The sequence below is a fragment of the Gekko japonicus genome, unplaced genomic scaffold (assembly GCF_001447785.1).
Source record: "Gekko japonicus isolate JY-2015 unplaced genomic scaffold, Gekko_japonicus_V1.1 scaffold3014, whole genome shotgun sequence".
NCBI lineage: Eukaryota > Metazoa > Chordata > Lepidosauria > Squamata > Gekkonidae > Gekko > Gekko japonicus.
Genome location: NW_015163696.1, coordinates 139,372 through 151,408, shown reverse-complemented (window position 1 = coordinate 151,408; position 12,037 = coordinate 139,372). Strand labels below are relative to the sequence as shown.

The 12,037-nt window shown below is 51.8% G+C and overlaps 2 protein-coding genes across 2 annotated transcripts in view; one reads left to right on the top strand and one right to left on the bottom strand.

Annotated features, from left to right (window-relative positions):
- Nucleotides 1–8,372, top strand: part of NOTCH4 (notch 4) — a gene marked incomplete at its 5' end in the record, with an annotated part of 50,174 nt that extends 41,802 nt beyond the window's left edge. Inside the window, 3 exons of the mRNA XM_015407816.1 lie at nt 1,920–2,067; nt 3,129–3,145; nt 7,995–8,372. Of these exons, the coding sequence (XP_015263302.1) occupies nt 1,920–2,067; nt 3,129–3,145; nt 7,995–8,372 (543 nt within the window). The remainder of the gene's footprint in view (nt 1–1,919; nt 2,068–3,128; nt 3,146–7,994) is intronic.
- Nucleotides 8,373–10,167: 1,795 nt separating this feature from the next.
- SEC22B (SEC22 homolog B, vesicle trafficking protein) overlaps nt 10,168–12,037 on the bottom strand; it is a 16,763-nt gene continuing 14,893 nt past the window's right edge. The window contains exon 5 of the mRNA XM_015407819.1: nt 10,168–11,488. Coding sequence (XP_015263305.1) covers nt 11,321–11,488 — 168 coding nt within the window. The 3' untranslated portion in view covers nt 10,168–11,320. The remainder of the gene's footprint in view (nt 11,489–12,037) is intronic.

The window sequence follows — 12,037 nt, the reverse complement described above, 5'->3', positions numbered from 1 at the left end:
AAACGTGCAGATCTGTCCTCACAGAGGAGGGAGAGCTTGTACCTGAAGGAAACTTGGTCTTAAAGGTGCCACTGGACTGTTTTGGACCGGGGGGCTGGGGGGGGGCTCTGCAGCTTACCTGGCTGCTTCTTGCTCTGACTGAGGGCTGCTGGGAGCAGGGGGTGGGGCTTGTTGCATGTGCCCGCCCCCTGGGCACTTTACTGCCGGAGCTCCGCTCCTGTGCGCTCCTGCAGGAAATGACCCCTGGATGGGAGACTGGCCCATAGCTACAGTGGGGCTATTGGGGACTCCGACCCCTTCTTTAAAGGGCCCCTGCTTCTTAAAGACCCTCTGCTTCTACCGAAAAGTATTTAAAAGGATTCCTTAAATGCTTTTGAGAAGAAGCCAGCAGCTCCCTCTCCACCTGCAAGATTTAAAGGGCCCTCCAGGTGATCAGTGGCAGTGGGCCATGTGCTCCCTGCTGATCAGCTGGAAGGCCCTTTAAAGCTTGCAGGTGGAGAGGGAGAGGGGTGTGTGTGCCATTCCCCCTTCATTATGGAAAATAATGACAGCCCCACCAGAAAAAAATTTGCTCCACAAACTACAAAATCCTGGCTGTGGGCCTGATGGGAGACCACTTTGGAAGCCTTGAGTGGCTATGCAGAGGGAGGCAAGGGCAAACCACCTCTGAACTTCTCTTGCCTTAAAAACCTAGAGGTGTCGAGCTCATGTTACGAGGGTCGGATCTGACATAAATGTCACTTTGTAGGGCCTTGTGTACCGTAAAATGTAATGCCAGGCATGGGAGAGATAAACTTTATAAAGAAAATAGGCTAACCCAATTAACGATATTATTTTTTACTTGAGAGCCAGTTTGGTGACAGTGGTTAAGTATGTGGACTCTGATCTGGGAGAACCGAGTCTGATTCCCCATTCCTCCACTCGCAGCTGCTGGATGACCTTGGGCAAGCCGTAGTTCAGTCAGAGCTGTTCTCTCAAGAGCAGTTTTCAAAAGAGCTCTCTCTTTCAACGCAGGGTTCTGTTGTGGGGAGGGGAAGGGAAAGGAGATTGTAAGCCACTCTGAGACTCTGAGTGAAGGGTGGGGTATAAATCCAATCTCCTCCTACTCGTACTCCTACTTGAAATACAAACATGCTTAAAACATTAACACTCTTTACATATTTCCTTAAAGTATCTCCCCGATCCCCACCCTCCCACTTCTACTGCCCATTCCTTATTAGTGCTGGGACAGTATACAGGGACATAATGCACACACAGCCTCTGTCATCTGGCAATAAAGGTAATGACTGATTGCTCCCAGGCCAGATAAGAGCCCTAGATGGGCCGGTTCCAGCCCATGGGCCAGATGTTTGACACCCATGCCCTACAGGGTTGCCATATGTTGGCTGTGACTTGATGGTGCTCTCCACCAATGCTCCCTCTAAGCTGTGGAGTCTTGTGAGCAGAAATTCTACTTAGTGAGCTGCTGGCATTAAAGTCGTGAGGGAGTGATTTGGCTGCCGCGTAAATTGGTTTGCTCTGGAGCCCTCCTTCCAGAGCTAAGACAAAAATGTGTGATCCGGAGGCTAACAAACTGAACTAGCTCACACTAACTCAGCTTAGAGGGAACACTGCTCTCCACCACTACCAAGTAGAGGATCTTAGTGTGATTATTATTCCCCGTGGATGCCGGAGGTGGGATTAAAGGCTGCCTCAGTTTTGACAAAGGCTTTTTAAACTGCTGGCACTAACTAGAGAGGAATCCTCTTTCATCAGGACTGTGTGTCATGCTGTGACGTTGAAGGAGTTACTGTACAGCCCCAGAATGGGCCATTGGCTATGGAATTCGACTCCCTGATAATCTCCTCCTTCCCCTTCTATAGAAAAGAACCCAGTGCTAACAGCAAACCCAGTACTGACTGCAAGGTTCTTCCCAACAGATCCTTCTCCGGCACAGACAGACAGACCTGGACACCTCGGCGCACGATGGCTCCACCCCGCTAATCCTGGCCACGCGACTCGGGGTGGAAAACATGGTGGAGGAGCTGGTGGCCAATCGTGTCGACATCGGGGCCACAGACAAGAGAGGTAAAAGCTTCTGAGAGTCGGTGGATAAAACAGGAGCTTGGGGGCACCTTAAAGACTGACACCATTCCTTCCAGCATCAGCTTCCGTGAGTCGGAGCTCGTTTCCTCAGATGCGCAGGAAGAGGAGGGCTCGGCCCAGCCCCGTAGCTAAGAACTTTTTAGGGAGGGGACCTGGGGGGGCACCGCTTGCTAATCCAATCAAAGGCTCTAGGGCAAGGGCTGCAGCAGCCAGGTATAAATCCAATCTCCTCCTCCTCCTCCTCCTCCTCCTCCTCTTCCTCTTCTTCTTCTTCTTCTTCTTCCGTGAGTCGGAGCTCGTTTCCTCAGATGCACAGGAAGAGGAGGGCTCGGCCTGAGGTGCTGTGCTGCTCCTGAGAAAGACATCATCAGCTGTTGTGTGTGTGTGGGGGGGTGTTGGGAATGCAGGGTGCAGGCAAGCCAGGCCCCGCGGGCCCCGCATTAGCTACGGGCCTGGCTCGGCCTGAGGTGCTGTGCTGTTCCTGAGAAAGACATCATCAGCTGTTGTGGGGGGGGGGGTTGAATGCAAGGGTGCAGGCAAGCCAAGGACCCTGCAGACACGAGGGGTGGGAGTGCATCGAATGCTTTCTGATAGTAACGGTGGAGCCGCTAGTTCCGTGATCCGTGTTTCCCTTGGCGATTGCTCTCTCCTCTTACCAGTAGAAAAGGATAAGAGTCCAGTAGCACTTCTTCAGCTACAGATACAGTGCTATAGATGAAGAACTGAGAAGTGACTGACTCACGGAAGCTCATCCTCTGCCGCCAATTTTGCTCGTCTTTAAGGTGCGACTGGACTCTTGCTCTTGTCTACTGCTACGGACAGACATGGCTACCCATCTTCACCTGTCCTCTTACCCAGCACTAATTCCTCATACGCAGTGGTGTGAATTCTGTTGCCATGCACTGAGGGACTGACCCACACTTGGCGATAGTAGTGGAATAGACCAGACCGTCTCAGAAACCTTCCTAAGAACACACAGTCACATACAGGGAAATGTCATCGAAAGGGCAGCTTTTCCTGTGCTTCCTTCTCCCCAAATCAAGTTGTGGTGATGGCGGATGTAATGACGCCGGGCATGCTGGGGGCGGGGCCACGACCATCCGAGGGGGAAACTCGATGTTTCCCCCTTGGATGGTCGTGGCCCCGCCCCCAGCGTGCCCGGCGTCATAATGTCACTTCCTGGTGACGTGCGTGTGGTGTGCGCGCGCATAGGACGCCGGACGGGAGTCCCCCGCTCCCGACGATTTTCGACTTGGCAACCCTAGTAATGAGGGATTACCACTGATCTCCAGGTGAGAGAGATCCGTTCACCTGGAGAAAATGGCTGCTGTGGAAGGTGGACTTTATGGCACTGAAGCCCCTCCCCAAACCCCAAACTCCACCCTCCTCAGGCTCCACCCCCCAAAATCTCCAGATATTTCCCAACCTGGAGTTGGGAACCCTATATTATGGTATGGCAAGGACTTTACACACCTGTACTTTACAAGGCAGTGTGGTAGTACAGTGGTCAGAGCCAGGGGTCGTTTCATAGAAAAAGAGCTAGGGGAACTCATTAGCATACCTCATTAGCATATGCCACACCCCCTGACATCACCGGAAGTGTGTCATAAGGCCACACCCCCTGACATCACCGGAAGTGTGTCATAAGGCCACACACCCTGCCCCCAACGGTCCCGGCCGCCGCCCTTGCAGCTCCACTGCCGAGCCCCATGAGGCCGGCGGGAGTGCAAGGAAGCCCCGCGAAGGCCCTCCCTGGCCCCAGGCAGACAGGGGTGGGGAGAGGCAGGGAGGAAGCAACTTACCGTCCCTCTTCTCCTGCCTCCTCCTGGCTGAATGAGGGCCGGAAGCGGGTCGGCCGGAAACAGGGGGCGGGGCTTCATCATGTGCCCCGCCCCCCGTACCTCACCTGGGGGAACTGCGATCCCCCGCGATCCCCCCCGAAATGACCTCTGGTCAGAGCATCAGACTAATATCTAGAACAAAGTGTGAGTCCAGGGGCACCTTTCAGACCAACAAAGTTTAATGCTGGGTATATGCTTTCGTGTGTACTCACACTTCATCAGATACATGTTGTGTGCATGCCTACGAAACCTTATACCCAGAATTAAGCGTTGTTGATCTTAAAGGTGCCCCTGGACTCAAACGTTGCTCTGTTGCTTCAGACCAACACGGCCACCTAAGACTAAGATCTGGGAGACCCAGGTTCAAATATCACCCCCACCCACCCGCCGCCATGATCCTGATTGGCTACTGATTTGGCTTGTTTACACAGGACATGCCGTTTGTGGATGATTGCTATAGTGCAGTGAAAGCACAATGTCCTACAATGTGTGGATGTGGGTTTTTATAGCCGTTAGATAAAATAGAAATTGGGTTAAGCGCTGGGGTTGCCTTCTCTTGAAGGGGAACGCCGTGTTCTTTGGCAAAAAGAATGTCCATGAAACAACAGGCGGCCCCTGAGTCCAACATGGCGTGGATGAAGAGCCAGCGGTTGTCTGGGAGTTGCAACCGCACTGGCACCAGGAAGGGAGTCTGTGGTGAGTATGGAGTACTGGAGGACCCCAGAATAGGCCCCAAACCGGGGGGTCCGGTCAGGCTTGGGGCTGCTCTTTTACCGGTGGAGCCGGTTGTGGTGAGCGCTTCTGCTTGGCAGGGCAGCTGGAGGCAAAATGCCCGGCTTCTCCACAATACAGACACAGCTGTTGAGTGCGCCGTCTCAGCTTCTCCTCAGAAGTAAGGCGGGGCCGAGCGGTGCCAAGTTGCATGGGCTCTGTGCCTGCAGGAGGTGGAGAGGAGCCGGGGGAGGAAGGCCGGTGGAAGGTCTGAAGGGTTCTGCTGGGGAAGGCGAGAGCCTTTTTTCTGTTTTGGCGGCGGCTCTGTAACCTCCCATCAATGCGGAGACAGAGATGGATGAGGGCTTGTAAAGTGTCAGGGCGTTCACTGCGTGCAAGTTCATCTAGAATTTCGTCAGACAGCCCTTCAGTATACTGGTCAATAAACGCTGCCTCATTCCATGTCAGGTCTTGAGCCAGCAGCTGGAACTCATTGGTGTACTGAGCGACAGAGGTTTTATGCTGAGTAAGAGCCCTTATTTTGCGGTTAGCTGTTTCAGCTTTCACAGGATTGGCATAAGCAGCGGCAAAATGAGCCTTGAAAGCCTGGAAGTCAGATAGTAAGGGAGAATTCCCCACCAGCAAGGGCGTGGCCCATTTGGCAGCTTGCCCTTTAAGGAGGCTTAAAATGAAACAAACTTTAGCCTTCTCAGAAACAAAGTCCCGAGCCCTGAGCTCAATATACAGATTACATTGGGCAAGGAATGCCTGGAACTCATCAACATTCCCACCGAAACGATCAGGAGGATTTATTGGGCAACGTGGGGGAGGTGTACCAGCATTTGCTACAGCAACAGCATTTGTAGCAGCCTGTTGTTGCAAAGCAATCACAGCTTGAGTTAAGTGCTGTACCTGTGCTAGCATTTCCTCCATGGGGTCCACACCTCCGGTTGCTCCGTCTTCCATGGTGGGGATGTGTGAGCGTTGTGGGTGCTGGCAATCTGTCACGGCAGGACCAGGGGGCGTGACACAAGCAAGCAAAAGTCCAGGAACAGTCCGAGGTCAAGCCGGGCAAATCAGGTAGCAAGGTTCAAGCAGGTTTAAATCACAGTCCAAAAGCAGGGTCAGACATACCAAAGTTTCAAGTCCATAAATCACAACAATACCAGAGGAGTCAGAGATGAACGCAGGGTCAACAAAGCCAAAGGTCAAAAGCCGAGGATCAAGCCGAGAAGAATTCCACAAGGTCTGGAGCAGAGATGCAAGGATTCAGGTCCTGAACAAACGACGTTTGCCAGCACAAATGACTGCTGGCAACAGACTTGCATATATACAGTGCTAGCTAATCAACTCATTAGCTAGCCAGGAGTGAGGACAGGATCCTGTCAGTAATCAGGGCTAAGAGATCTTCTGGCACGCATGCGTGCATTCTGCCTTTGCTCTCTCAGCTGTTGTCTTCTTACATTCCTGAGCCTGGTTACAGGTGGAGGCGAGTCTGATGATGAATTACTGGGCTGCAGCAGAGACTGATCCCTTGCAGGTGTTCCCTGGGAGGCTCTATCCTCCTCACCACTTAGATAGCTTTCAGCTACAGGATCCAGTCTTTGCCTTTCTGCTGCAGTACTGTCCTCAGGAGCCTGTAAGTCCACAGGCTCCTGGCTGGCAGGTGCCTCCTCAGGGGCATCAGCAAGGGCAGGCATGACACTTAACAGGTTAATGAGACAATACAGTACAACAACAAAGTGTCAGTGCAAGATGGGGTAGAACTTTCTCAAATGGTATATTGGTCCCACAACTTGTCAGCACCCTCTCCTTCCAGGGTCACCTCGCACCCATATGGAACCACATATTAGTGGTAGTAGTGCGATGCTGCAAACATATCGGTGGTGGAATTGAAGTGGCGGCAGCTCCTCCTCAAAAGCCTGGCGGAAGAGTTCCGTCTTACAGGCCCTGCGGAACTGATTAAGGTCCCGCAGGGCCCGGATCTCCTCCGGGAGCTCCTTCCACCAGGTAGGAGCCGCCACCGAAAATGCCCTGGCTCTAGTAACAGCAAATTTAATATCCCTGGGGCCTGGAATTTCCAGGAGATGTTGACTCCCCCGACCGTACTGCCCTTGGGGGAACATATGGGGAAAGGCGGTCCCTTTTGAGGACTAACAAAATGACACAAACCAGCACGCGAGCTTTCACGTTCTCCAGAACTCTGGGGGAACCTGATGAGGAGATCTGGAGAGCTCAAAAGCTCACATGCGGATGTGGGGCTTCTCGATTGGTCTTGAAACGTTGTGCCATCCCTTTTATTCAGTTTTTATGCAATTCGGAACGATGCAGAGAGTGGACAGGGAAGACGATTCTCTCATCTTGAGGGGCGGTGGGTGCCATCTAATAAAATTGGTTATCAGCATCTTCAGTGGTGGCCCACACAGAAATGCTTCATAGAACGAGAAACGTAGAGAGTAAGGTACAGCAGACAGGCCGTCCTGGATCAGACCAAGAGCCCAGCGGCCTGTTTCCAACAATAGTCTGCAGGTGGTTGCCATGAAGCATACAAGCAAGACGTGAAAGCAAACGTTTATCTTGCTGCTCACCCTCTGGTCTTGGAGTCACTATTCAGAGGTATACTGCCTTTGAATGTGGAGGTTCAGTTTAATTGCCCCAGCAAATAGAGACCTGCCCCCCATAAATGGGTGTGCTTTGTAGAGGTTAGAGTACCAAACTAGGATCTGAAGAACTCGGGTTCAAATCCCAACGCTGGCACATCACAAACTGGGTGTTGCTTGCATCAGTCACACCCTCTCAACACAACCTACCTTGCTGGGTTGTTGTAAAGATAAAAATGAGGACGGGAGGTCGACATATGCTACTGCTTCAGACCAACACGGCTGCCCAACAGGCTCATGAGCCTTGACACCAAGCGTTCCTTGTAGGAAGTGTGGGATAAAATGTACTATTATTAATGTATCTAATATTGTGGCATATGCAAAGGATCTTTCCTTCTCATCCACTGAACAAACACAGCTCTTTATATGTCCAGTATTGTCTCTCTTGTTTTCCTGGACAGAAAGCATAAAGTGGAACCCTGATGATTGAGGGGGCATGGAAAATGTTTAGTGGGGCATTGCCCCTGTTTGCCTTCCCCAGCGTTGGGCCTGGTCTGGAGTAGATCAAGATCTGAGTCCAGAACAACACGATTTCCAGAGTATAAACTTTTGAGTGTCAGAGCTCCTTTCGGATCCGTATCTTGTATCTGACGAAGGGAGTTTTAACTCTTGCAAGCTTGTACCCCGGAAATCGTGTTGGTCCTTAAGGTTCTGCTGGACTTGGATCTTGATCTTTATTTTTGCCCCTTTCCCTCAGGCACAGACGCCACTCTTCCTCGCCGCCCGAGAGGGGAGCTGCAAAGTGGCTTGCCTCCTTCTGCAACACGGCGCCAAGCAGAACATCCCGGACCACGTGGGCCGCCTCGCAAGAGACGTGGCCCAGGAGCGCCTCCACCATGACATCCTGTCCCTCTTGGACTCTCCCCGCCCCTCTCCCACAGCCGGCCAGCTCCCATCACACAGGCCACGGCCGCACCACCATCGCTCGGCTCCCAACCCACGCAAATTATCGTGGCAGGGCGGCCACCCGCGGCTTCCCCCAGTCCCAGAGAACGAAATCCCTCTAAAGGTTCTTCCTCCTTCCGCGTTGCCTACGAGCTCGTCAGAAGAGGCCGTGGGGCTGCCTCCTGAGTGAATCCAACCCCCTCCGGATGGGGATTGGATGGGGGCTGGTGCTGTGGGGCACGGGGTCTGCTGACAGAGCCAGGACGGGATATTCCCCCATGAGGTCATGCAAGGAAGGATGACAGCTATCACAGGAAGAGGCCACAAAACTGAGGCTTACTTGGAGCAGAGAGGAAGGCCTCCAGGGCCCTGCATGGAAGAGCTAGGATGGTTATGACATCAGAGGAATGTCGGAGGAGAGATGTGATGTCACACATGGTGTCACAGGGCGGGAAAGTGACTTTCGTCATGAAATAATGTTGCCTCTCCAAACCTGAAGCATACAGAGAAGAAGTCCTCCTCATAAACTAAGTCTTCCGACAGAGAAAGACTGGAGGTGTGTGTGTGTGTATGGCAGGGATCCCGCAAGGGATAAAAATGCCTCAGCCAGACCCTCCGGCCAGTTTCCAGATAAGAAGAGCTCTGCTGGATCAGACCCGATGCAGCGTTTTGTTTCCCACAGTGGCAAAACCAGAAGCCCACTGACAGGGCCTTCCCCGATGGCCTCCCTTACTGGAAACTGGTCTGCAGAGGTACACTGCTCTTGAACATTCAGCTCCTCGTAGCTCACAGCCACTGTGAGAGCCGGCCTCCAAGAAAATGCCTGAGCCGCCTTTTAAAATCATAGTGGCCACCGACAGCCCTCGAGGCGACACATTCCACAAGATAATTCTAGGATGTATAAATGAGGACTTTCTTCGGAAGCAGAAGAGACAAGGCGCCTCCCCCCCCCCCCCGACTTGGGAGATAGATCAAGATGGGGCGCTGTGTTAAGTCTGTCTGTAGCTGTAGAAAAGAACAAGAGTCCAGGTGCGCCTTACAGCCAACGTTCCCTCTAAGCTGTGGAGTCTTGTGAGCAGAAATTCTACTTTGAGCTACTGGCATTAAAGTTGTGAGGGAGCGATTTGGCTGCTGCATAAATTGGTCTGCTCTGGAACCATCCTTTATGAGCTAAGACAAAAAGGTGTGAGCTAGCTCACACTAACTCAGCTTAGAGGGAACACTGCTTACAGCCTAGCCAAATTTGTGGCCGGGGAGGAGCTTTCATTAGTCACTGCTCACTTCTTCTAGCTGTATCTGAAGAAGTGAGCTGTGACTCACAAAAGCTCTCACCCGGCCACAAATTTTGTGAGTCCAGAAGGCGCTCCTGGGACTCTCGCTCTCTTCTACTACCCCCCGACTTGGATTATTTTGGAAGAATACGGTTTCCCTCTCTCTGCTTTCTCACATTTTGTAAAAACTGTACACAACGTCTTTATCACCCCACCCCCACCCACCTTAGTGATTTCCTCCCCCGTACTGAAACATCCCATCAGTCTATCACCTTTCCTTACCAACACGGTTCTTTCGGCGATCCTTTTCTGCGCCTTTTAGATAGGCTGAACACAAAGCTATTAAAGAAAAAGTTATGTTGTTTAATGAGGAAGGGAAAGCGCTCTGCCAAAGCTGCCAGGATTTTGCCACCCGGCTGAATTTGTGCCTTGAACATGGGGCGGAGGGAGGATCATAAGCAGGTGAGGCTTTTCCTGGGAAAATGGCAGAGAAAGTGTCCCTTTCCAGCATGGCTGTAGGGGTTAAAGTGTCGGACTAGGATCTGGGAGCACCATGTTCGAATCCTCCCTCTGCCACGGACGCTCTCTGGGTGACGTCAGGCCTGTCACACCCTCTCAGCCTAACCCTACCTCACAGGGTTGTTGTGAGGATAAAACAGAGGAGAGGAGAATGACGCAAGGCGCTTTGGGTCCCCATTGGGGAGAAACTGGGGTACAGATAAAGTAAATAAATATGCAATGACTCGACAGCCTGCTGTTAAAGGCACCGGAGCAAGTTAAGAAAAAGAGAAACCACTTCGCCTTGCAGTCTGAGATGTTCTCAATTTTTAATGTCCCAGGATTAAAACAGAACTCTCAAACCCTGGGCCCTGCACATTTGAAAACAGAATGCAGAAACGATCACTTGTTTATCCCCTTGCCATCGATACGCGCCTAAAATGAAACTTTTAAAAAAGGTGTGTGTGTGTGTGTTCATGTCCAGTCGTCCACCAGGAGGCAGCTTCCTGAAAAATAAAATGTATTGCAAAAGTATCCACCTCTACGGTAAACATCGACCAACTATTGTCGTGTGTCGGTGGGGCCAGGCTTCTCTCCAGCCCATGCTTGTGGTCTTTTGTCAGGGAGGGCTGAAAGGCACGTCAAACTCCCGTGTGGCACGTTGGTGTCCAACAGAGGCAGCTCCACCCGTTTCTTGCTGTTCTCAGCAGGCAATGAATACAAATTGATCAAAAGACCGGATAGGTCTACCTGACACCGCTTAACCAGGCCTGCTGTAATGGCTGCATCCCCAGGACAAACCTGGGGTTGCTTCATTATTTTTGACAGTGCCTGAGACAACTGTAAGGCAGACAGAAATTCAACAGATGCCACTTGTTCGGACATGGAGCTAGAAGAATAGGAGTGTTATCCGTTGAATTGTAGCTATCCGGCCGCCCTCCCAGAACCAAAATCACACATCCCTACAACCAGAAGACTGTTCTTGCTATTTATCAGAACGCGTGCTTCCCTTCTTTCCTATACTACCTCCCAATATTTTACTGCTGGCAGCGGAAAGCATAAGATACATTTTGACACTCTAAAAAGCAAAATCGTGGTGTTAACATTTATAAATAGCCATAGTGCTGAATTCTCTAACAACAGTCATTCCTGTTTTGGCCACCAAGTGGTGAAAGTTGTCATGTCAATTTTAAAAAACAAAATCTCTTTGTAACAAGAGGAACAGCACAGGCCCCTCTGGGAGTTCCCGTTTCTCCAGCTGCAGATCCTGGTTCGGTCTTGGACAGGACAAGAGGGAGAAAGTCCCCCCTTTTCTCCATACGTCCCCAGAAGGTGGGCCTGAAGAGATGTCAGGGAGAGAGAGGAGCCGTCAAATCAGCCACCAGAAGCGGATGTAGAGCATTATCACCACAAAAACCAGGCTGGTGGCAGCGGCTTTGGCGTATGCTGAGCGGCTGTTGAGAAATTTGGCGTCGTGGCGGTATTTCTTGGAGAGAGTCGACAGGTTGCTGGCCTTGGAATCCAGAGCTGGAAATGAGAGAGACAAGGAGGACCTAACGCTATCCTCCAAAAGAGAACTGCACATCCCCGCCCCACCGAAGTCCCTCACTCTGGAAATTCCCTACTGTAAACCACTAGATATCTGTTCTAGGAATCCTGGGGTGACTTGGCATCAGACACTAAGGTTGCCAACTCTGGCTTGGGAAATTCCTGGAAATTTGGGGTAGGGGGGCCTAGGGACGGCAGGGATAGGATGTCACTCTATAACTTCCACCTTCCCAGACTCTATGGTATACCCTCTGAAGCGGCCATTCCCTCCAGAAAGCCATCTTGGTGTAGTGGTTAAGAGCAGCGGAGAACCGAGTTTGATTCCCCACTTCTCCTACACATGCAGCCAGCTGGGTGACCCCTTGGGTCAGTCCCAGTTCTCTCAGAGCTGTTCTCTCAAGGGCAGTTCTCCCAGAGCTCTCTCAGCCCCACCTACCTCACAGGGTGTCTGTTGTGGGGAGAGGAAGGGAAGGAGATTGTAAGCTGCTCTGAGACTCTTTCAGGTAGTGAAGAGCGGGGAATAAAAACCAACTCTTCT